This window comes from Mastigoproctus giganteus, chromosome 7 (genome assembly GCF_048544385.1).
Source record: "Mastigoproctus giganteus isolate SK-2022 chromosome 7, ASM4854438v1, whole genome shotgun sequence".
NCBI classification, from domain to species: Eukaryota; Metazoa; Arthropoda; class Arachnida; order Uropygi; family Thelyphonidae; genus Mastigoproctus; species Mastigoproctus giganteus.
In genome coordinates, this window is record NC_143581.1 from 164095807 (window position 1) to 164123438 (window position 27632).

Sequence of the window (27632 nt, forward strand, 5' to 3'; positions counted from 1 at the left end):
GTACGGCTATACGCATGTCTGAACGGTCCAGGTGACGTGTTCATATTGCAGACTCTCCTTGCAGACCATCTGCATCCCTTCATGGTCATCTTCATCAATGGACTCTTCCAGCAGGACAATGTGCCTCAAAGAGTCGTGATGACTAGAACATAGGTCAGATTTACCACCATGGAGTGGCTTTCCTGTTCACCGGACATGAACCCTCTGGAGCATCTTTAGGATGCTGTAGAAAGGTCCTTTTTGCACTTGGCTCCTCTCCTCCTGAATGCAATGGAATTATGGACAGCAGTGCAACAAACATGGATGGAAATACCTGTGGAACGCTTTCGTGAACTCAATGTCTTGCGAGTTATTGCCCTTATCCGGGCGAAAGGTGGGCCTACCTGTTACTAGGTAAGTATCCCATTATTTCTGTCCAGTGAGTGTAAATGGATTTTTTCTTAAATTTTATGTTCAGTTTTAGCTCTTTTTTTTTTTTCATAAATTTATGAAAGTTTAGCAACCTTGAGAGGTTTAGAATGCAGAGGAACAAAGGATTTTTCTTCATTGACTTCGAATTAAATGAAAAGTTTTTAATTATCGCATTTAATTATTTCACTTTTCCATCCTGACATACTTGGTATAGAAGAATGCAAAATTATTAGAGATGCCAGCCAGTTCATACGAACAATGCCAATGTAAACAAGCAAATGATTGCAACTTGATTAGAAATCCAATGAATAATTCTGTGTACACAGAAAATTGATTATCAACACAGGTAACCTGGAACCATTTAATTAAATTTTCAGTGCAAATAAATAATACACATCTAAAAGTTTATAGAGAATTATTTTAAATTTGTTTTTATATTAAATCTTTCTACTGTTTTCTGCGTCTTCTATTTTCTGAAGCGACACATCGTGGATTTTTCTTAAATTATTTAGAAAATCTAATGGTCTTCACTATTCCGCCATATCAACTATTCGTTACCGCATGTGACTACTGTGATGTAACTGGTTGTTATTCGTACGTGGATTTTAATTGTATCAATTTGTGCTGAAGAATTATTATCGCGCGTGCGGCTTAAACAAGTCTAAGTTGTATTTTGCAAAATGATACAAGTAGATGGAAAGCGCTCTAAAAGGCGTAAGAGTAAAAAAGGACGCTCTGTGGAAATCGACAGCACGGGCAGCGTTAGGGCGGAAACGTATCAATCAAATCAAGCAGCAAATGAAAATAAAATAGTAGGTGATTTTATAAACTTCATTTAGTCCTAACCCCCCTTTGGTTTGTGATGGGTTTCTCCTGCTTCCTTGTCTTCCCCCCTCACCTCTCCCGATCATACTACACCGTCACTTCATTAAAGAGAACGAATATGTAGCGGGGGTTAGCCTGCGCAGTAGTATTAAACCTTAGTAATAACCAGTGGGTGATATTGTTCAACAATCAAAGGCATTGTTGAAAATTTTCTGCTGATTATTTATCAAATCAGTTCTTACCACGATGCGAACCATTCTAACCCACACACACACCAGCTTTCATGCATACCCAAAATACTCATAAATTACTAATTCAGAATTTGATACCATACATCTAGCAAAGTGCGTTTCTTAGTTTGTATGAATCTGGGATTCTGCATTACATACATGGGCCCTTTTTATCATATGTTAATTTTTTTGATGGTGTTTTTTTTTTTAATGCTTTTTAAATGCTCTTGATAGGACGGACACGTGCCTAGCTAGTCTGAGCCCTGTCAAAATTATTACTCTTGGCAGTGCCATCCAGATAATTTATTTCGATTACTCCAAATAAAATCCTTATTCTTTTTCTTTCTGTATTAAACATAAATTTCTAATATTACACTAGGCGTTTACGTATCGCTATTCATTTTCAGTGTAGCTTAGTTCATTTCCTATCCCTTCAACTTAAATTGTATAGCTGATTGGTTAGGCCTATTTCAAATTTTATTTCGATTTCCCAATTCTGTATATTTCAAGAATTATTTATTTCAGTTTTTCTTTATTTCAGTTTGTTTATGGTCATCATTAGCGAAAGAAAAGTTTTTTTTTTTTTTTTTTGTTGATGCTGTATAAGCTTGTTTCCTTGCATCATTTTGCTGCTACCAGTACTAATGTGACATCCGTTATTTTCGAAAGTGTATATAAAGCAAAAATTAATTTTAGAATACATTAATTATACCATCGTTCACCATAAGCCTAGATCAAAGTTTTAACTATGCTTAATAAGCATTTAGAAGGTGGTGCAGATATTCTTATAAATGAATGAAACTCCCATTTTCATTCATTCCAATAATGCACATTGCAGTTTTATTTTTCTTATGTAGTTATGTACAGTTCAAAATGGAATTGTCATTTTTATAAAATATCGTTTATTATCTTTAAATTTTGTCAAGGAGTATGGAGATCTAGTGATATTCACTTAAATTTTCGTTCTGGGATAAAATTAATATTAATTTTTGAGAATATTTGATTTGTTTATTAAGTAAAAAGTTAGTTTGCATCCAGCAGAATTTAATTTCTCTTCATTAAGTTGAAGTTGTATTAGGCTTTTTAAATATTTTTAGATTTTTAAATAGCCCAATTATTTTCAAAAAGCAGGGTGTACATGTATTTATTTGATTAATAACAGAATAGCCCCTAATTAGCAATTGCTATTCAATAATTTATACCCTATATTCAATATAGGGGAACGAAAACAGATGCATGTAATGTTGTCATCTTAAGTAACTTTGTTTGACCTAATATAGTTTTATATTGTATTAATGTAATTAAGATCTCAGTGTAGTTTACATTTTGCTAATTCTAAGATTTTTTAATGCCGTTAAGCTGTCTTGAATGTAGTTTGAGAATGGTCCTTTGCTACTGATAATTAAATCAGACTGAAGAATAGTTGTTCTCCAATGTAGCATGCATAGAACCAAATTTGATTTTCCTTCTCGTATATTAAAGGTATACGTTAAAAGTTCTTCATGACCATTTTTTTTTTTTTTTAATGATCACGTTAAAAGTTGCCTTACAAATAAATAAAGTTCCAATGATTGTCAATAAACTTCCAAGTAGGATATTGCAAATGTGTTACGACTCTAATTTGATGCATTCAATATATAATTGGTGGCTATCGTAATTGGGAATTATTGACATTCATATGAATTTTAGTTTGAAATGAAAGTTTTTTTTTTTTTTTATTTAATTTTTTTTTTTATTTGAGTTATGTTTATAGGGTAGAAATTATTTAAGTTAATTGTTTACTGAAATTTTTTGTCAGGATTGGTAGAAAACAAAGTGCATAACATTTTAATTATTATTAGTTATGAAGAGTATAATTGTCACTGTAACTGGTTTGTTTAATATATAAATTTTAAAATTCTGATGTATATTTTCCCTGAACTTTGGTCCTATTAAATTACTAGAAATTGACTCAGTAATGGCTGACTACATTATTCATGCATTATTGGTTTCAGCATCATCAAATGTATACCTTTCAGAATGAATTTTTTCCCTAACTGATAAAATTTTTATACTTACTTCTAAAGCTTATTTCAGTGTAATTTACCAAATACTAGCTGAATTAACTGAGTTAGATTAATTGACATTAATTTTAACAGAAATTTCCTGAATTTAGTCAAATTCTTTTTTTTTTTTTTTTTTTTTTGTGTGTGTATGAATAAACATATATTATTAAGCTTATCCCTTTGCTCAGTGCTGCTTTCTTTCTTTCCTAGCATTTCCATGTAGTCTTACCCATTCTTTCTCTTTCTTTTTTTTTTTTTTGTGTGTGTGTGTATTGATCTCTTTCATTTACATCAGTGGTTTCTAACTGTATTTTTCTCATTCCTTTGCTTCATTTTAATATAAAAATGCTTCTTGCACAGAGGAACATTAAAATTAACTGTTTTTAGTTAATTTGTTTAGTTTTAAGCTATTTTCAGCTAGGTGTGGTTTCAGAACTTAAACTGGGCATGTTCAAGATTTTATGCATGCAAATCATCATGATATGCTGGGCTTTTAAACCAACTTCTATTATAAATCTTTGTATCTGTGTTTATTTAGTTTTGTCCTCAAAAATTCTTAAAACATTCATGGAGTGGTAGCACTTCTGCTGGGAACCACTCTATTATTATTATTATGCTCCATCTCATATTTTAATTTGTTAGTTTTAAGCTATTTTTTGTTAATCAGTTATAGTTAGTATAAATTATATACCAGACTGTGGTGATGCTTTGTGCTCACTTGTACTTATGTCAGCCTGTTAGATTTTTGAAGATTTGCTAAGCATGTGTTAAAGTGGTTGTTTATGCTGAGCATGTTAATTGATTGGCAGCAGAGTCCCCATCTCACAAGATGATGTAGAATTGCCCCTCTTGTTATCTTTAACAGTCTTACTGTACCAATCAGTGTGCCCCCCCCCACCCCACACCAGTGGCTGTGTGGTAGTTTTGTCACTGACTGGTGTCACACTACTGGTTATACAATTTAAATTGTGGCCATAGTTCTTCAGTATTGTGTCATAAATATTTAGTTTATATATTTTAAGATTTAGTTGTATATTTATGATCTGTTAATGTTTTATTTTTATTATTGTTTTTGTATTCTTCACAGGTGCCTATGCTAGGGTTACTGCATCTGTTGCCCATTATTATTAATATTTTACTTTTATCATTAATAGACTATAATGTCATATGAAATTTATAGCTATCATTTTCTATGCCTTCATTTGTTTATCACTTCCCTATCCCATCATAACATTGGCCATTTTCTGTGATGTTTTGCTGGGTTAGACATTTGACACTTCGGAGAGGTCTTGGTTTGAGTTCTAACAGAGACCTAAAGGAATTCTTAAAGGTGTCTTGAATCAGGCCAGTAGTTAGCCAGTCTGAAGGAGGAAGTTTATCCCTCCTTGAGACTGGCTAACTACTGGCCCGAACAACCCTGTGAATTGTTCTGGATTTTCTGCTGCATAACATGCAAATTGGCCTAAGAATATATTTGTACAGACATATATGAGAAAGGAGATCACAGAGATTGCTATTATTATATCATGGAACACTGCTTGTTCTAAACATCCATACCCAGAAGAAGAATTAAGATTTTCTTAATTTTCAATTCAATGCAAAACTTCACAAATAGTAACACAAATTCTGATTTTATGTCACACAACAGAATGGCATATTTATGAAATTAGTAAGGATTTTGAGAGGTGGTTGAATAATGATTTAAAATTCTATGTAGACACTAAACTTAATGTATAGCATACAGTTTCACTTTTGATAAACCCATAGATATTCAAGATGGTCCACAGTTACCTGTGTTTGTTTGTTTCTGCAGATGTAACTGTGAAAGAAGAAATGTTAGATTTATCATCACTTGAAGTAGCTTGTGATGTTGATATCAAGAATGCACTTTATACAATATTAGTAAATGATTGTGTACTGCTAAAAAACCTGTGGCAACTGATGGAGCAGCCCTAATGTGAAGTAAAAATGTAGGTTTTGTTGGTCTTTTAAAAAGTGATGTAAGAATTTGAGAGTTTCTGCAGGTTCATTGCATCATTCACCATAAACATCTCATAGCAAATATTTTAACTGTAATAAGGTTACAAGAATGGTATTACAAATGGTCATATCTGCAGAAATACAAAGAACCATTGCCAGTTCAAAATTTTTTACCTTTCTACTGTCTTTTGAGAGAGTTATCAACCTACAATGTCTTAAGCCAGCTTGTTGAATTATTTGGACCTAAAAGAAAAAAAAAAAGTCCTATTTGCAATTGGAAGATGAATGGATACAGGATTTGATGTTACCGATTCATATAATACAACATTTACAGCCTGTCAATTAACATTGTTTCTGATATCACTTGGATTATTTTCAGCTTTTCTTTTAAAGCTGAAAATCATCCAATATTATTTATTTTTTTTTTTTTTGGTAGCCGTAATTTTTTAAAATGACTTGATTGAAAAACTAAATCAGTATCCCTATCTGAAGAATAGATTCACTGAAATTGAAGTATAGTTGTGCCCTGCTATAACATAATTCACTCAGCATTTGTTTACCATAGCACACCAAATACTTTGGGAGGAGTTAACCCATTTACATGTGTTTGTATGCCTGAGAGGCCACTTTGAAATTAACTTCAATGATCTTCAGCTTGATTTTCCATTCAACTATAATTCATAGTGCATGCCTTAAAAGGCGTGTTCATTGATTTTTGCTGTTGAAACTTGACTTTTAACCAAAACTGTAACTAACAAGAAAATGGATGAATTGCTAGCCAAACTGGAAATGCTGCAAAGCATTTCCAGTTTATGACAAGGAGGGACTTTGAAAGTTTCTGTTTATTGTTCCTATAGTTATTTTTCATGCCTATGAGTAATTTGTATTTCTGTTAATTTTCTTAGCTGTTTGTACCAACATAAGGTTCTTGTATCCATAGCTGTAAAATACTGCCGTATATTCATAATTTCTTGCATATTACAAAAATATATACTATATACATCCTCCCACTTGATGGTGTTATGGGAAAGGGAGCATCTTTTCTGGGGTTCTAATTAACTAAAGTTTATTGAAGTGTTGTATATTGTTGTTTATTCTTTAGGAACTTTCATTTCTTGAGAGGGAGTTGTCTATACAGGGAGTTGCTTTTAGCTGCACACTGTTCAGTAGCACAGTTCAGTAATGTTGTTTTCAGTTTAATTTTGATTTCCAGTCAGTTCTGGTTTATATGTTCTTTATGTCCATATTGTGTCTGATAATTCAGTTTGTTTGAATTTAGTTTACCATGTAGGTATTTTCAACTTCTCTTTTTTTTTAAACTAGTTTCAAAGAGATCAAGTGAGTGCTAAATAATGCAAAAAACGTGAAAAGCTATTGCAAAATGTTTCATTCTAAACTAAATTGGACATTATAAAAATCTGGATTTGGAAGAGTACTAGGTTTATGCTAAATTTAGTGGTTTTGAGTGATATGAAAATTAATGGTATTCATATGAGTTGGGTAATTTTAAGATATACTTTCTTACATTTTCTTGAATATACGCTGTATTCATGTTTTATTGCATAAGTTATATTTAAAGGTTTAAAAGTTTTTGCTACATTTAATATTGTTATATAAGAGAGACGGTGCCTTAAAAAAAAATTAGCTAGAAATACTAGTTATGCCAACCATTTAATATTATTTACATTATTTCCCTTGGATAAATCTCCTCCACTTACTGCTCATCACTTGGTGTGCTGTTTTTACAGCTTCAATTAAGCTTCAATTATGTGGGGGATGCCTGTACAAGATCCAAAACTTGAAGAATATTGAGGTACGTTACAAGAATTGCTTCACAATTTCAAAGTTAAGTTTGATGATTTGGAGAAGTTCAAATTGTGTGTTGCCTTTTTTGTAAACCCATTTAAGTTTGATGTGATCACTGGCAGTTTTCTGATTCCAAATCCCTACTTCCTGAAACATTTGCTGGAGAAATGGAATTAATAGAAATGCAGGAGGATTAGCCATCCAAAAACCAAAAATCATCGCAATCTGCATTCAAATTCCAGAAAAAACTTGTTCCAGAATCAGACTATCCCATCTCAAGAATGCTGGCTGTCAACTAATTTCAGGTTTCAGTGCAACATGCTTCTGTGAAATGCTGTAAACGACAATGAAATTTATAAAATCAACATCATGCACAGCTAACAGACCAACATCTGACAGCTAATTTATAAAGCACTCACAAACTATCAACTGGATTTAAGCCTCATTACCAGGATGCACATACATGAAGCCTCCCAGCAAGTATTAGTAGTGAAAAATGATGCAAGAAAGCAAGCTTATAAAGTATCAGCAAAAAAAAAAATCAGATTGGTCACAAAGATCATTCCTTAACAGATCCATTCTATGACTACAGTATAATTGCATTCCTGTCTAGATGAATGTAATCTTTGAAGCTGAACTCCATATGATGGAATTATTCACATCAGTAAATTGCAATCAGAAGATGAATATAGATCTGCTGCAAGTGAATTTTCACGATCCTTCAAATATGCATAGCTAGATGTTCACATTTCCAAATGCACCATCATCCTCTCCACATGGAGGTTTGTAATGCTTATTGAGTACACTGATTTGAAAGACTACTCAAGAAGTGATGAAATATAAGCTAACTAGGTATGAACTGGCCTATTCGTACTAGCCCTCTTGAAACATTAGCATTTGCCTACCAGCTGCCAAAGGTTGTGCCTGCAGCACAAGGAACCACTTTACAGTATGAGATCACCTCCACAGGGATACAGCAAAATAGTTATCCCCTATTGAAGAAGATGTTAGTTTTACTCAAGTGTCACCTGTGGTTAAATCACATCTTCCGTGGAAAGGAAACATTCCACACACACACATCCCTTTGAGTTACAAAAGACTAATGTTGAGAAAATATGTAGTGCAGCACATGGAAATGCAGGGGTCATCTTAATCGTGCTATTCTGGCACAAGAATGTTGTTTGCTATTAGTGATAGATGCATGTGTGTATTTTCACAAGCTAAGCTACCCACCATTAATTGGAATGATACTACACATTCTGTGCTTACCCTGATTTTAGAAGAATCCCTTTCCAGTGTCCAGTGGACTATTTAGCCTGACCACTTTTATGTTGGTAGTCATTCCATCAGCATTGTTCTTGCTCCATTTGTAGCAGCGCTTGTCTTCGCTTAAAAACCTGTACTGCAAAATTTGTACAGTAAAAGGGCTTCACTTCCAGGAACCAATGCGTGCACATTAGGTGCTCCATCAATCAATTCCTATCACAAATCCTGGTACTTGTGGCACCTGTACATTTTCTTTACTTTTACCTATTCTTTTTCTCTACAAGTATACCATGAAAGTGCTGAAGTCTCTAATTTAATTTTAATTTTTCAAATAAGGGAACCAACATTGACTAGAGGTTTGGATGAAACCAACTTAGCATGCCCTTCCTGAACTGTTTAATGCTTGGAAGAAACTTTTTCATTATTAAACTCTTTATTCAATTGTTCCATCTGTCTTGCCACTGGTGAACAAGAAGAGTCCACAATCATTTCCTCTTCCCATTATAACCACCATCACAACAAATCTCAATTGATCTGCTCATATGGCTGTCTATGCTGCAAATAGAAGCACACTGACTTGAAAAAATACTAAGTTCAGGTCCAGTGGCTGCTCTCCTGTTATGACATGAAGGGCTTCATTTGACACAGTCCTACATATTAAGTTGTAACAATATTGCCCATTGAATTGCAAATATCATCCTAACATTTGTCTTTTGCAACACACAATCTAGCCAGACATTAGTATTAGTTGAGGCGTACGATGAAAGAAAGCAAGCTTATGTAGCATCAGCCAAAAAAAAAAAAAAAAAACCTCCCATTTCATCCATCCATCACTTCAAATGCCAATCTAGCTTGGCCTTAAATTTATTTAAGCTATCAAATTACACAAGAGATGGAAAGCCTGTTCCAGCAATCAACTACCTGCTGGCCAAAGGCAAATTTCTGCACATCTATTCTACAACTCTTTCCTCAATTTGAATCCATGTCCACTCAGGTTTGTAATCTGAGGAAGAATCCCATCAGCATTGAGCTTGCTCAACTCTTTCAAGACCTTATACAACTCAATCAGATCACCTCACAGGTGCTTAGTCTCCAGGTACTGCAATTTGTAGAACTTAAGCCTTTCTTGGTAAAAGAACCCCTTTGTTTCCCTCACCAATCTTGTTGCCCTTCTTTGTACTCATTCTATCAACTCTACATCCTTCCTAAAATGAGGCCTCCAGACATGTACACAGTACTCAGGGTGTGGCCTGACCTTTGCATTGTACAACAGGATAATCACCTCCTTGTCCCTTCTAGCAAAATTCCTATATATCATTGACAAGACTCCATGACCTACTCTGGGTGCCCATCTGCACTGCTCAGTGAACTTCACATCTGACTGCACAATTACCCCCTAGGTCTTTTTCACTCTCCACTTTCCTGAGTATAGTACCACACAGTTGGTACATTTCTCTGTGGTTATTCCTACCCATATGCAGTACTTTGCATTTGTCAATGTTAAACTTCAGTTGCCTCTTCTCAGCCTATTTGCCCAACTTGTCTAGATACTGTTGCAGTAGCGTACTGTCTTTACTGTCGTTAACAACCCTGCCAACCTTTGTATCATTTGCATACTTGGACATAAGCCTGATATACCTTCATCAATATCATTGATGAATACACAAAACAACAATGGGCCCAGCACTGAACCCTGGGGAACTCCACGAAGAGCAGTGTCTGTTGATTACCACTCTCTGTCGTCTCCCACTCAACCAACCCTTTATCCATTGTAGCAACTTGAACTTAATGCTATACCGTTCCAATTTGTACAGCAGTCTTCCATGTGCAATAGGATCAAAAGCTTTCCTGAAACCAAATATATTGAAATATTTTTTGCATCCAGTTCCTTTGTGACTATATCGTAGTATCCAATCAAATTGGTCAGACTAGACCTCCCTTTAACAAACCCATGCTGTGTCTTTTGCTGCAGTGTCTTGTCTAGATGATCCTGCAATGCTTCTATAACCAGTGACTCCATTATTTTCCCCGGAGCACAAGTTAAACTAACAGGTATAGAGTTACTTGTGTCACCTTTTGAACCCCCTTTGTGAATTGGTGGTACATTTGCACACCTCTAGTCCATGGGGGACCTCCCCTGGGTCCAAAAAAGCTCATAATTATGGCTATGGGTTTGCTTACTTCCTTTTCTGCCTCCGTAAATATAACTGTATAGATCCCATCCACCCCAGCTGCCTTCCTAATGTTTTAACTTCAACAATTTCTCCTTCACTTCACTCCCAGTTATTAAAAAATCATTTAGCTCCTGTTTAGAGTTTAATATGCTTCTGTCTTCCACTTTCTTATGGAATTCCTCATGTGTGAATATAGATGCAAAATACTTATTCAGTTTATCAGCTACCTGATCAGGATCATCAATAGTCGAACCATCTATGTTAAGTGGACCAATCTGATTCATCCCTTTCCTTCTAGGGTTTACATAAGTAAAGAACTCTTTGCATCCTTTGAAGTTTTTTCATAATCTGCCTTCGCTTGACTAACCTCCTTTGTGACTTGATTACAGACTATCTTATATCTGCCATTGGCTTCTGTGTTGCCCGATAATTTATTTGTATCCCATGCATTTTTTTTTTTTATCTACCACGAGCCTCATTAATTCATTTGACATCCATTTAGGCCTAAACCTTGAACAGTATTTCTTAGTTTGAACAAAAAGCCTAGTGGCTTCCAAGATTTAAGTCCCTGAAGGTTTCCCATTAGAATTCTCTGTTGGTGACATCATCAATTGATCTCATTGTATAGAATTTAAAAACTGTCTGAGACCACTGTAGTCACCTTTATGAAAGCTAAAACCCTTCCCTTTACCCCTGATGGTAGTTATCTTTAATAAATCCTGCATCAATACACTGTGATCATTGTCACCTAGTGGTTCCTTTATCTGAGAATTCGGTGCTTCCGTAGCCAGGTGGGCAGGAGCAGCAGTGCGTAGCACACGTTTCTTGATTAGACCGGGGTTCGAGCCCGTCACCACCAAATACGGAAGATGCGAAAGATTAGGGAATGACCACCGCATATCTCCAGAGCAATATGGCCTTAGCGGCTAATGATCCTAAAAACCAAATAACAAACAATCTGAGGATTCTTAATGCATGAATAATCACTGTTGATAATCAAATCAAGAGTATTACTCCCTCTGATTGCCTCTCGAACATGTTGCTGTAGAAAACAGTCATTCAATAAATCCACAAAAGTCTTGTTAGTGTGCGAGTGACCAACCCACAAATTCCGGTCCATATTTCTAAATTTAAAATTCCCCATTATAAGGCATTCTGATTTACTGGCCTATTTCTCTGCACAATTGTTCATTATACTCATCAGAGTTATTACGCCTATAATACACCCTTAGTCTCATTTTTCCTTTCCCAGTTCTTCAGCATTAGCATTAGTAAAGGCATATGATGCAAGAAAGCAAGCTTATGCAGCATCAGCCAGAAAAAAAAAAAAAAACTTCCACTTCACCCCTCCGTTCGTTCGAAATACCTGTCCAGCTGAGCCTTAAATTTATTTAGGCTATCAACTTCCACAACAAGGATGGAAGTCTGTTCCACCAACCAACCACCGGCTGGCTAAAGGCAAATTTCCGCACATCTATCTTACATCCGTCTTTCCTCAATTTGAATTTATGCCCTCTCAGGTGATTATTCTGAGCAAGAGGCAGAATCCCATCAGCATTGAGCATGCTCAAACCATTCAAGGCTTTATACACCTCTATCAGATCACCTTGCTGGTGCCTAGTCTCCAATCACTGTAATTTGCAAAACTTAAGCCTTTCTTCCTAAGAGCAACCCTTTGTTCCCTTCACTAACCTTGTTGCCCTTCTCTGTACTTGTTCTAGCAGCTCTACATCCTTCTTGAAATGAGGCCTCCAGACCTGTATACAGTACTCAGGGTGTGGCCTGACCATTGCCTTATACAAGAGAATAATCACCTCCTTATCCCTGCTACAAAAATTCCTGTATATCATTGATAAGACACCATGAGCTACTCTTGCAGCCAATTCTTATGCCACACCACACTGACTCAACTTTGCATTGTCCACCAATGTCAATTGGATGCGCTTCCTTAGATTTTGTGTTTCTTAACTAACAGCATAATCCCTCCTCACTTCCTGTCCTGTCTATTCTTCCTGTACACATTGTACTTCCCAAATTCCAATTCTTCACTGCTTATATCTGTGTGACACCACGTCTCTGATATCCCAACAATATCCACCTTTGATGTCTTGACCAGCACTTCAAATTCATCAAATTTATTAACTATACTTCTAGCATTGGTGTACATGCAAGTAAATACACAGCCCATGTATTTACTTTTTCCAAGATGACTCCCAGCAGTCCTGGAAATTTCCAGCACCTTGCTTTTCAGGTTGTTGCTCATTCAAATAGAAGCAGTGCAAGAATCAGTTTCGCATCTGCCTGTGGGTACTGTTAATCTTTTAGGCTGTGAATCCCCCCAAGCTAGCAGTGTTCCGACTCGCCTAACACTGCCTCGATAGCATCAGCAAATATTCTTGCACCCTCTCTATTTAAGTGTATCCCATCTCTGTAGTAGTCTCTCCTGTTAACAAGTAGACCATACTGAAAAAAATTCTGAAAAGTTGAAAGAACATACCACTTCCGTTTAGTTTCAAACTCATCAAACATGGTGCAACAGCATCAGTCCGGAAACTTTATTGCCACACCTCATATGCTTGTTTCTTGTAAGAAGAGTTTGCTGCTTCTATTCTCACAATCAGCAGCAACTGGATGTATAGACAGGATCATATATGTTTATAATGGCTATAACACTAACTTCTAACCTTTCTTGGCATAAGCATACCAGATATTTGATTTTTTCCTCTTGGCATTACTTTTCTTTTAAAGAACTCTTATTGGCTGTGTATAAATCACAAATCTGCCCTACCATAGAACATTTTTTACACATCCAGGTGTTACTCCCAGCAGCTTCCTTAATACTGCTAGACTTTGAAAACTTTATTCAAAAGAGGTTAATGGGGTTAATTAATGATCTCTCACAAATTTACCCCCCTCTCTTCTACAGAGTTTTCATGGTCACTGTTATTTTGAATTAGCATTTGTAATTATATCTTTTTATTTCAAATCTAGTCTACACACTTACATGACTAATTGATGGAAGTTCCTAACTTGTCAAAGTAGCCACTTTATTTATTTCTTCTAAATTGTTTTTTGGACCCTTTTATATATCTTGAAACCTATATTATTCAGATTTCAGGTATGTTATGTCTTCTCAATGATGAACCCTTAACTCATGCATAGTACTAGTGTGCCGTAGACTTTATTGCCTGATGTTTGTGAACATCACAAAAAAAAAAAAGGAATAAACGAGTAAATTTTTTTGGTGTTAAAAACATTTTTACTGGCGTTATTTGGAAAAGTGTTACGTTACCTAGAAATCGTCACGAAACCTGATCCGCATGCGTTATACTTGTTGCTGCAGTGACGCAACAAGTGCAGTAATGCAACAAGTACAACACATGTGCCCAAGAAAACTCAGTATGCAACAAGTTACAGACACACTACGTTATACCGTTATATCAGCGTAATGATTAATATGCGAGTGACTGTGCCAAAATCTACAGCCCAGCGTTCGAAGGAATATCATGAAAGAAAGAAAGGGAAGTGAGACAGAAATGTGAATCCAGATGAAATTTAACAAGAGTGTTTCGTTATGCCTGGGAGTTCTCAAACTGCACCCACAAAAACTCTATCTGAAATAATGAAGGAATATTGTGAACGGAAGAAAAGGAAATTAGAAATTCAAACTATTCCAAATAATAATGAAATTCGACATCAGAGTTCTACTATGCCTGATACTTATCAAGAATCTGAAACTCTAGCAGAACAAATGAAGGAATATTGTCATGAAAAAAAGGGAAATTAAAAATGGCTAATAATGAGATTCCTGATTATATCTCTATAGTCTACATGAGCTGATAGTGAGTTTGAAAAATCAGTGTACAAAAACCCATTTGGATTTAGTTGTAATGTTTGTGATCATTTATGGTTTCAATTAGATTTGAAACCATTTCCAACAGCTTCATATGAATTATTTCAAAATGAATTTCATTTACAAGGAATGAGTACTTTCATGATGTGCAATACATGTCATACCTCATTAAAAGAGGGACGTATACAAACTATGGCCATGTCAAATGGATTTATATATCCAGCATATCCTACTCATTTGCCTCCACTGGATGTTGTAACTGAGTGTTTGATATCACCACGATTACCCTTTATGCAAATTCATTGTTTACATTATAAATATGGACAATATGGGATCATTGGACAAGTAATAAATGTACCAGTTAACGTAAATATGATGGTTTATCAATTACCTAGAGCAGTGGTTCCCAAACTATTGAGATTTACGGACCCCTTCAAAAATCAAAACAAGTTTGCGGATCCCTTTCAGAAAAAGAAAATCCAGTATGAACACCAGGTTTTTTGAAAAGAAAATTCAAAGTTTAATGTGTGAAACAACGCAACTTTATTCTTATTTTTATACAGATATATAATAATAACTTTATTTATCATCAATTTGCTATACATAGAATGAATAATTCAAAATATGTATACAATTATATATACTAATCGTATTGAAATAAGTAATGTTTTATAATGAAATTTGTTGTGATTCTATCAGTACATTTTTTTGAGAAAATAAACAAACATTATTTGATACGTTTTGAATGTTTCACGTTCAAATTTCGAGTGAAATTCATAGATCTGATCGTCGTGGAGTAACTCCCCAATATTTGCTATATATGGCACTGAAAGTTATGTGAATGCATACCGCAGAAAATTTGCACATTGCATTTAAATCAGTAGGAATAACAGCTAACATTACTCATTCTATATTGGAATCGAAAGAATTTATAAACAAGTCATTAGAGATTGTTCCAGAATTATGGCATTCACTTCAATTTTATGAATTACAAGTTGTTCAACAGTCCGATAGTATATTTTCTAAAATTCTTACAAAAATAGGCAATTGAGAAGCGTTATTACCAGATGAACTTAAAATTATAGAATTGAGATTTATTACCAAAGAATATGCTACTAATTTATGTCTGCAAAGGATTCAACTATTTTTAAGAAATAGTGATGTAAATGCCTATAATACAAATGCTTTAGTTGCAGATGAAACCCATGAAGTGGTTGCACAAGATTTATACCATGGATATCATTCTGAAGAACAATTAGGAAGTATGCAAAATAAAATTCATAAAATGTCAGTGACTGAAACTGCAGGACTTCCATACATTCTACCATTATTGAAAGGAAAACCGTATATGATTACTACAAATATAGATGTGGTCAGTGGATTGGTAAACAGTGCGATCGGTACTTTTGTATATTTCGAATTTGAGGACGATGAAACAGTTAAATGAGTATGGATGAAATTTCCTGAGTCAAAAATAGGACATAACCTTCAATCTCATTATAAACAATATGTGAAAGATAACTATTTACCTAGTCAATCCATACCTATTATAAAACGTTCAACTACAATTCCATTCAAGAACAATAGGAAATTAACATGTAGATGTACACAATTTTATTTAGTATGTGCTTGTTCTTTGACTGTACATAAATCTCAAGGAGGGACCTTCGACAAAGTTGTATATAATTATGAGAAAGATCATCAACAGCAACTTGTATCCATGGCATTATCTCAAGTGACCTCACTGCAAGGTTTATATATTACAAATCCCCACGATGATTTCACATTTCACCACAGAAAAGCTACTAGTAATATAGAACTTCGTGCTGAACTAGATCGCTTGAAAAATAATAAGCTACTGTCTCTACAGGACGAACTGCAAGATTTCATACAAAGTGGTATATCTATATCATCAATGAATGTACAAAGTTTACAGGCCCATGTTATCGAAACGGACACAATCTTACAGCAATTCACAATATTGATATTAGGTGAAACATGGTTGGATAATGATGAACATATATTACTTAAATCATTCCAATGTGTGACCCAATTTAAAAGGTCGGATGTTCGTAGTGGTGGTGTTGTGATATATCAACGTGAAGGTTCGACTATCATCAGTACACCACATATCTTTGCACAACATAATAGCAGCAATGAGAGTGGCATCAGATGAAATTGGAGACATTTGTGGATTTTTGTTTAAATTCAATAGTGAATCTATTTTCATTGTTGCCATATACATCACTCCAGGGATGTCGTTAGATATAATTCAAAAATTCATAAACGAGAATTTGATGCTGTATTCCATTAAAGGTGCAAAATTATCGGAAGAGCCACTGGATCATATACCTATAGTTCTCGCTGGTGATTTCAATCTAGAATTAAATTCTGTGGCTGGAAAGAAGTTTTGTAATTTTATGAAAGATGTCTTCAATTTAGATATTAAGTCAAATACTTTAGTAAATACCACATGTAAGGGAACAACAATCGATGGAGCATTCACTCGGGAATTAAAATCATTTGAGTGTCAAAATTATATATCTTATTTCAGTTAACATAGACCAATAATTTTGGTGTTATTATAATATATTTTATACGAATTATTTCATTGTACATTAGTACAATGAAAAATTCCATTAATTGTTATTTCATTATACTGAAATTATTTTTTTCAATAAAAATAATGCAGCAATACTTTTTTATTTATTTTACTGTACCAGTTTCATAATGATTTACTGCAGTAAAGACATTTTTAACAGTTGCCGTTGTGAAATTATCAGTGACACTACCAGTCTCAGGGTATAGCGGCAGCAATTTGTTATATACCTCTTAAATAATTTTTATTTATTGTTTGGGTTGATTTTGTTTTGTGTTTTTTTATATATGTATCCTTATCATTGCTTCAATCCTAAGTTTGAAATAGGGATCATGTGGTATCATCAGTTGTTATGAAAACTTTCTTAGAAAATGATTCTTCAAATGAAAACTTTGGTAGCAACTATCAGTTATCACTGCAACAATTTTTTTTTTTTTTAAATTTTGAAGTTATGCAAATATGTTTAGTTAAACAAGTTACTAGTGGTGATATGCTTCATTATAACCCTTTGGAATGTCCCATTAAATATTATACCAAATTAAATTAATACAACTAATTTAAACATGTACTGTTTTTTGTTTGAATTGTCCTATAATTTTTGTTGAAGCTTGGATTTCTGTGTGCCTATTATAATATATTTATGAGTAAATTATTAGGGGATTAATTTTAATTGGTAGTACAGATTAAGTTAAAAACATTGTAAATCTATGGATGTGTTGAACATTGTTAGAAAGAAGGTAGTGATTCATTAATGAGTTAGAAAACATATCGATATATTTCAAGTTATGTATTATATGCCCTTGTTTATCACACCACTATTTTGGAATTCTTAATTTTGAAGGGGTGCCGTCCTTGCCAGGTTAAAAGGAATACAGCTACTTTGTGCCTGTATTCCAATTTGATGTCAAGAAATGCTAAAGATTATGAGATATAAATAAAACATGTGTGATAAGAAAAGTTCATGCCTCATGTGTTGACAACCCAGTTATATAGTTGTTTTGGGAGTTGTAATTTGATCACACTATTGTAGAGACAGTGGTGTGATCAAATGCACAAAATGGCATACTGTTGATGCCATCATTTGAACTTTACAGTGAAATGCAACTGAATTTATTTTAGTGAGATTAATGTCACTCTGAGCAAAATCTAGGGCAGGGGTGGCCAACTTAATTTGTGATGCGATATACTTTTTTTTCTTCAAAATGTGCTGCGATCTACCATCTCAGAAATTTCATTGCACAAGGTTAAAAAAGTTAATGAACACATATTGAAAATTGTTGTTTATAAATTTTAAAATTAAATACAATTCAGAATTCTTATTTTAAATTAACATATATTTAAATTTTTCATTTATGTGAAGTTTGTGTCTTCCTGTCATCTGCCAAGCTTTCAAAATCGGGGATATACTGTGATAAGGCCAACCGTAAAGAATCTTCTGTATGCAAGTCCATAAGAGGACAGCGATTCTTAGTGTGTGTTTGTTTTAAATACAAAAAAGGTCAATTCACATAGATAATGTGGAACCAAAACAGGAATTTAAAAGTTCACTGCATTTTTTTACATTTGGGTACTTTTTTTGGCAAACATATTTCCAAAACTCTTTTTCTGATGATCTGGCTTTTAGGAAGGTATCGTTTTGCATTGTAATAATTTCATTTTCATGTAATATTTTCTCCATGTGAAAAATCACAGTGATTTTTTTTGCAATTTGTTTCGTATCTAACTCTACATTAAATGGATAAGAAATATATTGAACAATGTCTTCAGTTGTTTTAAAATTACTGAATCTGGTTTCAAAATTGTCCACAACATTCTCAATTTCAGAAACATATTTCTCACTAATAAATTCAAAAACAGGATATTTTTGCAAATGATCTTGCATATTTGCAAAATGATCGAATTTTTTTTCTTTTGGATCCTTAGTCATTGCCAAAAATTGATATTTATATGTGGAAATATACTAATTTTGTCACCCACATTTTTATTTTTTCCTTGTAATTCCAAATTCAGATCACTTAATTTACTGGTAAAATCTGCCAAAAAAGCCAGATCACACAACCATTCTGTATCATGTAGCTGCTGATAATCATCTCCCTTTTGATCAACAGATTTTTTAATTTCATTCAGCAAATTTTGAAATCTCTGTAGAAACTTACTCTGACTCAGCCACCTCACATCTGTGTGTAATATCAGATTTGGTTCTTTTTCATCGAGTTGCATTTTGAAAAGTCTCCTTTGAAGAGATTGTCCTCTGATGGAATTCGCGATTTTGAAAGCGATGTCCATAACACTTTTAGTATTTAATCTTTTGCTGGTTAACACTTGTTGGTGGATGATACAGTGGTAACTCAAAAAATCTGGGAAATATCATCCTTTTGGCACTATGCGATGAATCCGTTAAGATGCCCCGTCATTGCTTTAGCTCCATCTGTTGTTACTGATACGAGTTTAAATAGTGGTAATTTAATTTTTTCACTAAAATGTTTGAATGAGTTAAAGATATCAAGACCTCTAGTTCTTTCTTTTAACAAAACCATACCCAGCAGTTCTTCTCTAGTGGCAGAATCATCGAAAACCATACGAATAAAAACGAGCAACTGAGCTGTATCACTGACATCTGTAGATTCATCCAGTTGTAAAGAAAAGGACACACAATTAGCAATGTGAGCACGCAATTGTTTGTTCACATTTTTACTCATTTTTTCGATGCGTCGCATCACATTATTTCGAGATAATTGCAGATCTTGAAGGGCACTTTTAATTTCATTTTTGTTCTTAAAATTTTCAGAAAGAGAATCTGTTATTTCTAAAAATGCGTCTTTAATGAATTGACCATCAGAAAATGATTTGCATTTTTTTGCAAGAAGATGACTCACTTTAAATATGCTACAGTTACTGCTTTAGATTGTAAATTAGGTGTCACGAATAATCTGGATTTAAGTTCTAATTTATTTTTTCTAAATCACTATTTGGTGGAAAATCTGTTTGGTATTTACCATGGAGTGTGTTGAAGTGCCTTTCTAAATTTCCTTTTTTGGGTTTAGCCACGGAAGCATTGCAGATCAAACAGCAACATTTTTCTTTTACCATTACAAAAAAAAGTATTCTAGTTTCCACTCTTGATGAAAATTATGTTTTACTCTTTTTTGTAATATTCATTTTAAATCAAAAGGTATTAAATTAACATATAAGTACTGTCCAGTTATTAAATCAGCAAAAGCATTGTTTACTGATTGAAACACTTAAGTTGCGGGAACCGGAAAAATATTGTCTGAACAGCTCACGTAGGATATTGATGAAGAAGAGTCCCGAATGAGGAAGTTGTTTATTGCTAACAGTTATGGAAGAAGTTGTTTCCAAAATAACTGGACAAACACACCATCGTTTATTGCTCTGTTTGGTTATATCATTATAAGAATCAGTTTTGATTGCCTTTGTGATATTTCTCTAAAGCTATTTCTGGAGGTCACGGCCATAAAACAATTTGCACTTTCTGGTTTATTGGGCTTTTCTGTTAGTGCAATCTAATTATAAACTGGTAGTAAACTCAATCTTATTGCATTTATAATAATACTGACAGCTGGAATTCTGTGGGATTTTACGTTATTGTGGTGAAATGTGTTTTTTCTTCAATGAAATCTTGAATAATGCAAAAAAAAAAAAAATAAATAAATTTATTTTTATTATATTTATAAAATATTATATATTTTATATATAAATTTATTTATTCAAAAATAAATTTTCAAAATCTACTCTTCGTTCCTATTTTGAAGCTTCGTAAAAATAAAAAAAAATAACGTGCAGGTAGCGAAACCTGCTGTGCAATCTAAAATTTTGATAGTATACCTGACCACGCAAATCGAGGGATGACTGTATATTTAAAATTCATTGTGATCGACCGAAATTAAAGCCACGATTAACTTGTTGGCCACCCTTGATATAGGGGATCCTCATGATCCGAGGATAATTGGTTCCAGAAAATTCCACTTAAAATGGGGATGAATTTTTATAATGTTTATTATTTAAATAAAACTAAAGGCAACTAGACATAATATTTTGAGTTTAAGATTCTATATCTATATAATATTGGTGTAGATACACCATAGACAACTCTTAAAGAAAAACTATGATAGTAGTGTGAAAAGCATCGTTTCATCTGTATCTCATATTGTGCTCATTCTTCACGAGTTGCCCATGTATCTTACTATCTCGAATAAGTAACGCTTCATTAATAGAGAAGACTATTGTTATGCATTCTCGGTGGGTGCCACCACCCACACGGCACCGTTTCAAAGCTAGTTGGCTTTTCATCAGTGGGGGGGCAGGTACCCTGGTATTGCAAGGAAGCGTTACTTATTCGAGATAGTGCAATACATGGGCAACTCGTGAAGGATGACTAGATATGGTGTATCTACACTGATATTATATAGTAATGTTTATTATGTACTTTTACATAGTAAAAAATGGATGAAGGAACTGAAAAATGAGAATTATTTTATTAGACATTTTTTATTATAATATGCTACACAATGTAAGGTTAAGTAAAGTTTATTGAAGTTACACTATTTTTCAGTTGTACGAATAAAGAATGAGTTCAGAGTTGTTCGTGTTTTTTTTTTTTTTTTTTTTTTATCATATTTTTTCAGATAAAATTGTGTCGTAGCATTTAGTTGTCTTTAACTTCGCACTTAACATTTGTTGAACAATCATGAGGAAGATCATTCTCACAAAAAAAAAAAAAAAAGTGCTTAGTCATTTTTCTCAAAGGAAAATGCTTTAATTCCTTAATTTTCAAATCCTTGTAACTGCGGGTACTTGGATAATGAACACTTGGATACTGGGGACCCCCTGTACATAGTAGCAACATATTTCTGGAGTAGTTAAGATGATTTGCTTCTTATATCAATGTTTATAGATGCTACACTGGAGAACAATATTCTTGACCTCATTTTTAATAAGGATGCAAATGATATTGAGGACTGCTTTAAACGTCTGAGAACCATTAACAAATACTTATTAATTATAATGTATTAATGTGAGATGTATCTGAAGAAATAACTGTTCTCAAGAGAAAAAAGAGGGGTTTTAAAGTTTGCAAGTAAAACTGATAGCTTTTTTTCTTTATTGTGACCAAACACGAAAGAGTTTGGAACTTAGAGTACTTAGGTACCATATGGGTTGCTGACTGAAGAGAAGATACCCATTATTATTGTACAAGAATTTCTGTTGTACAAGAATTTTCAGGAAATACAAGGAAAATTTGTTCTTCAGCAGAAGCAAAAGAGATTAATGAGGCAGAGGAAAACTTAATTTGGTTAGTTTGGATTTAAATATTGAATGGATGTTGAATAGTTAAAGTATGTGCAGATTAGTTTGGAAGAAAGGTGGAATTACAGATGCCAGTTGGATAGCATTCAAGTCTGCATATTTAAAGTGGAGGTTCTGGTTTTTGACCAGGCCACCAGATTTTCTCTCCCCGAAAATTATTTTCCTGGAGAGAAAAAAAAAAAAGAAGAAATTTGTTATTAATTTCAGAATTTTTAAAGTAATTCTGCAAATTTTTCTTTAAATGTCATATCGTTTCTTTGTCTTTAGCTAATGACTTAACCATCATGTTCTGTCCTGTGTTGTGAAATGTGTGAATAATATATATTCTGTTTTGGATGTAGCATTTACCATATTTTGCATGTGTTGTGGGAAGCTAAACTTGATTTAACAATGTTCTTTAGTAAGATGCCAAAGGAATACAATGTAGTGCTCAAGAAGTCATATATGCAAGTTTTTCTGTATATATTAAAGAACCTGGAAAAAGTAACATGTTGATTTCTGTACTGTATATAAATATAATTTTTGAATATCAAGTGGCAGGAAACTTGATATAATCAGCCTCTTGCAAACAACTATGTATAAGAACAATGTGCAGCGCATAGAAAGAAATGTAGAAACATATAGCATTTCAAAGTGAAGATGATAGTTTCATACATGCCAAATGTTTATTTGTTTCGTATGTTGTAGAATATCTTCCTTTTAAGCCTTGCAGTGGAAGATTGTGCATAAGTCTTCCCCTAATTATGCAGGTGTGTAATTCAGAAATGTTTCCTGATATTGAAATAGCAAAAGAATATGCATGTGGAAGAACAAAACAGCAGTCATTATTAGTGAAATTAGACAAAGTGGAAGAAAAGGTAATTGAAGGCTTTGAAAAATGTGCTACCTTTGATTTGTTAAAGGCACTAATCAAAATGATTCTGAGCTATATCCTGTTGTTGTGACTTTTCCAAACAAACAGTTTCTAGATTCCATTCAAAAGAGGGCAGTTTAGGTTAATTAATGACTCATCTTTAACAGAGTCTCTCCACTCTCTGTCGCATAAACATTCTGTTTCTGCTGCATACCTTTTCTGTAGATACTTCCATGGGCACTGTTCTTCGGAATTGGCTTCTACAATTCTCAGTTTCTCTTCCAAAGCAGTCCGAACATGTGCAGCAACCAGTCAACGTCCTTTTACTGTCCAACTTCAAACTCACAACCAACTTTTCTTCTTCTAATTTATTCAAACTTCTGTTTTCTGGGACATCCTTCCTTCATATCATCTTTAAGATATCATCTTTTAAGGGCACAAAAAGTGATATAGTTGTACACGTTGGCACTAATGATATCAAGAGTAGGAGACCGGCAGAATTGCTTAACAAGTACAGGTCACTGTTGAAAAAAAGCCGTGAAATAGGGTTGAATTTGAAAGTGTCTGCAATTCTACCCAGACACGATAGGAGGGAGCATATGATTAGAGCCTTGTCGATCAATTCGGCCCTGGAAGGATTGTGCAAGGCTCAAGGGGTAGAATTTTTTTCAGCCTGGACTGTACTTGTTAACAGGAGAGATTGCTTCTACAGGGATGGGATACACTTAAATAGAAAGGGTGCAAGAATATTTGCTGATGCTATCGAGGCAGTGTTAGGTGGGTCGGAAAACTGCTAGCTTGGGGGGAGACAAAGACGAATAGATTAACAGTAGCCACTGGCAGAGGTGAAAGAGATTCTTGCACTGCTTTCTGCATTCCTTATATCACACAGATATAAGGAATGCAGAACTGGAATTTGGGGAGTACAACGTCTACAGAAAGGATAGACTGGATAGGAAGGGAGGAGGGGTTATGCTATTAGTTAAGAAATACATAAAATCCAAGGAAGTGAAGCCAGTGGATGTCGCTGGACAGTGCAGTGTCGAGTCAGTTTGGTGTGACATAAGCATTGGGAGATCAAAATTGAAAGTAGGAGTGTGCTATAGGCCTAATGACTCTGATGAGTATAATAAGAAACTGTACAGGAAAATAGAGTGGGCCAGTAAATCAGAGAGTCTTATAATGGGAGATTTTAATTTCTCAGATATTGACTGGAATTTGGGGTCTGGTCACTCACACACTAGCAAGGCCTTTGTGGATTTATTGGATGATTGTTTTCTACATCAGCATGTTTGGGAGGCAACTAGAGGGAGGAATACTCTTGATTTGATTATCAGCAGTGATTCTTCATGCATTAAGAATCTGCAGATAAATGAACCACTAGGTGGCAGTGATCACAGTGTGCTGAAGTGGGATTTACTCAGAGGTAACTACCATTAGGGGTAAAGGGAAGGGTTATTGCTTTCGTAAAGGCAACTACGATGGACTGAGACAGTATTTAAATTCTATACAGTGGGACCAACTGATGATGTTACCAACAGCAAATGCAAAATAGGAAGCATTCAAAGAACTTATCTTGGAAGCTACTAGGCTTTACATACCAACTAAGAAATATTGTTCAAGGTTTAGGCCTAAATGGATGTCAGATGAACTGATGAGGCATATGGCAGAGAAGAAACAGGCATGGGATACATACAAATTAACACATGACACAGAAGCCTATGATAGATACAAGTTGATCTGTAACCAAGTTACAAAGGAGGTTAGGCAGGCGAAGGCAGATTACGAGAAATCTTTGGCAAAGGATGCAAAGAAAAACAGCAAAGAGTTCTTTACTTATGTAAACTCTAGAACGAAGGGGATGAATCAGATTGGCCCACTTGATATCGATGGGTCAACTGTTGATGATCCTGCTTAGGTAGCTAACAAACTAAATGAATATTTTGCATCGACATTCACACATGAGGAGTTATTTAGCGAGGGGAAAGCCAGAGGTGTATTCAGCTCTAGCAGTAAGCTAGAGAATCTTGTAATAACTGAGAGTAAAGTGGAGAAGAAATTGTTGAAGATAAACACAAGAAAGGGGTGGATGGGATCTATCCAGTTATATTAAAGGAGGCAGCAGAAGAAGTAAGCAAACCCTTAGCCATAATTATGAGAGCTTCCTTGGACTCAGGGGAGGTACCCACAGACTGGAGATGTGCAAATGTGACCCCAATTCACAAAGGAGGATCAAAGGCTGACACAAGTAATTATAGACCTGTGATTTTCATTTAAAAAAAAAAAAAAACAAACAAAATAAAAATTGTGTGATTGAAAGCAGCCTGGTCTTTATGCTAGTGTTGGAAGGTGACTTCACACATTACAATACCGAGCAGCTTCTTTTGAACAGCTTTAAAAAGCATTTAGTGTTCCTTTAGAAAACTGTCTGACACTTAAGTGTTCATAATGTCCCTTTTTATGCTATGCCTAAAAACTGGGGCAGCTTAGATATTTAAAAGAAAAGATTGAAGTCTTGGTGGTAATAAGGCAGAAGTAGACAAACATTTGGGCTGAATGGATGGGTGAAATTGGCAGGGATTTTTTTTTTTTTTTTTTTTTTTTGGTTGATGCTATATAAGCTTGCTTTCTTGCATAATATGCTTCTACTAATGCTAAGCTATCCTAGTTATCTGATTAATTTTTTGTGCTGAAAATGAGAATATATGGCTTCCTTTAAAGGTTGTTGAATATTTGATGGATATTTATTACTATATCTAGAAAGGTAGTAAAAGGGAAATTCATGTCACTGAAGTGAAAAACTGAAATATTGTGTACACCTTGGTTGTCTTTGGGTAAATGTTTAACAAGACTTGTGGGACAGTGGCAGTCTCTGATAAGCATATTTAAGGAAGAGATTAGAGGTAGTGAGAAAAACTATATGGGTTTTTCAGAGTTACCAAACTGAAAAGTACACAAAGCAATCGCCAATAAGTAGCCTAGCTCGTTCAAATTCAAATTTTCCTTGAAGTCTGTTTTGAACAAAACAGACTTCAAGGAAAAGAACTCTAAATCACAAATTTCTGGGCAAGAAATCCCAAACAATAAAAGCCAGCCAATTATTTAATTACAAGCAGGTTATCCTCATCTGTGTTGGAAGTCTTCATGCCCTTCTATTCTGGTTTTAATAAGGCTTTTTTTTTTTTTTTTTTACTTTAAAATGTTATGCCAACATTTGAAAATCCAAATATAGCTCTTAATCATAAGTGCCTCACATCCATTTCCAGAGGGCAATTGTTTTGATGTGTTGAACCAGGTTCGAGCCACGTTAAAATGTGTGTAACTTTCTTAGATCAACAGTTGTTAGATCTTCCAATTCTTTTTTTAAAGTCAGTTACCATAGCCGACAAAATCAGAAGAATGATTCTGACTTAATCATAAGCAATGCTACTCCCAAGGTTGTGGCGAGTTTAAATAAAATTATTCTATTTATTTGTTCATTGTCGAAGTATTTTATTGCTGCATTTAATTACACGGTGCTCAAGCATCTGTTAAATGTTCTTTTAAATGTTAAGGTAGCACAGAATTCATCATTTGGCAGTTCATTTTCAAATTTGAAATTTTTTTGTGGACAAATATTGTGACAGCACATCTTAGAAGATAAAGAAATAGATGAAGCAATAGGTGTTTTGCAGTATCAGTTCTGTATGTTTCATATGTGAGAACCTACCAGAAGCAAGAAGAAAGAATTGATGTACAGTGGTCCATGGTTGAGGAAGTTACAAATACAGAAGGAAACTTGAAATATATAGGCGTACCTCGGTTTAAGGTGCTTCGCTTTAGAGCATTTTGCTAATACAGCACTTTTAAATTATAATCATGTTTATTATTTTCGATGCTTGCCTTGCTCTTAAGGGAGTTTTTGGCAGTGATGCCCACATCAGCTGAATCGAGCAAGTCAACTGGTGCCATTTTGTAACCCGCACTCAGTCTGTTTACAGCATTTGTGCACTTTGTGTCTCAGTGTTGTATTCTGTCAATTTTCAAAATTTTTCAAACTTTTTACTCATGTTATTGTTATTATTGTAATTATTAATTACCGTACAATGGCCCCAAGTGTAGTGCTGGTGAAATGAAGAGTTGTAAGCCTCTTGCTTTAAATCAAAAGCTAGGATTGATTAAGCTTAGTGAGAAAGGCATGTCAAATTCTGAGATAGGCCGTAAGCTAGGTTTGCCGCATGAACAGTTAACACAGTAGTGAACTCAAAGAAGAAGTTCTTGAA

At 34.2% G+C, this 27632-nt stretch overlaps 1 protein-coding gene across 3 annotated transcripts in view; it reads left to right on the forward strand.

The window, feature by feature from the left end:
* Positions 1 to 946: 946 nt before the first annotated feature.
* Positions 947 to 27632, forward strand: part of LOC150083311 (protein FAM193A-like) — a 359376-nt gene continuing 332690 nt past the window's right edge. For all 3 annotated transcript variants that reach the window (XM_090377966.1, XM_090377967.1, XM_090377969.1), the window contains exon 1: positions 947 to 1223. In XM_090377966.1, coding sequence (XP_090234092.1) covers positions 1092 to 1223 — 132 coding nt within the window. In that variant the 5' untranslated portion in view covers positions 947 to 1091. The remainder of the gene's footprint in view (positions 1224 to 27632) is intronic.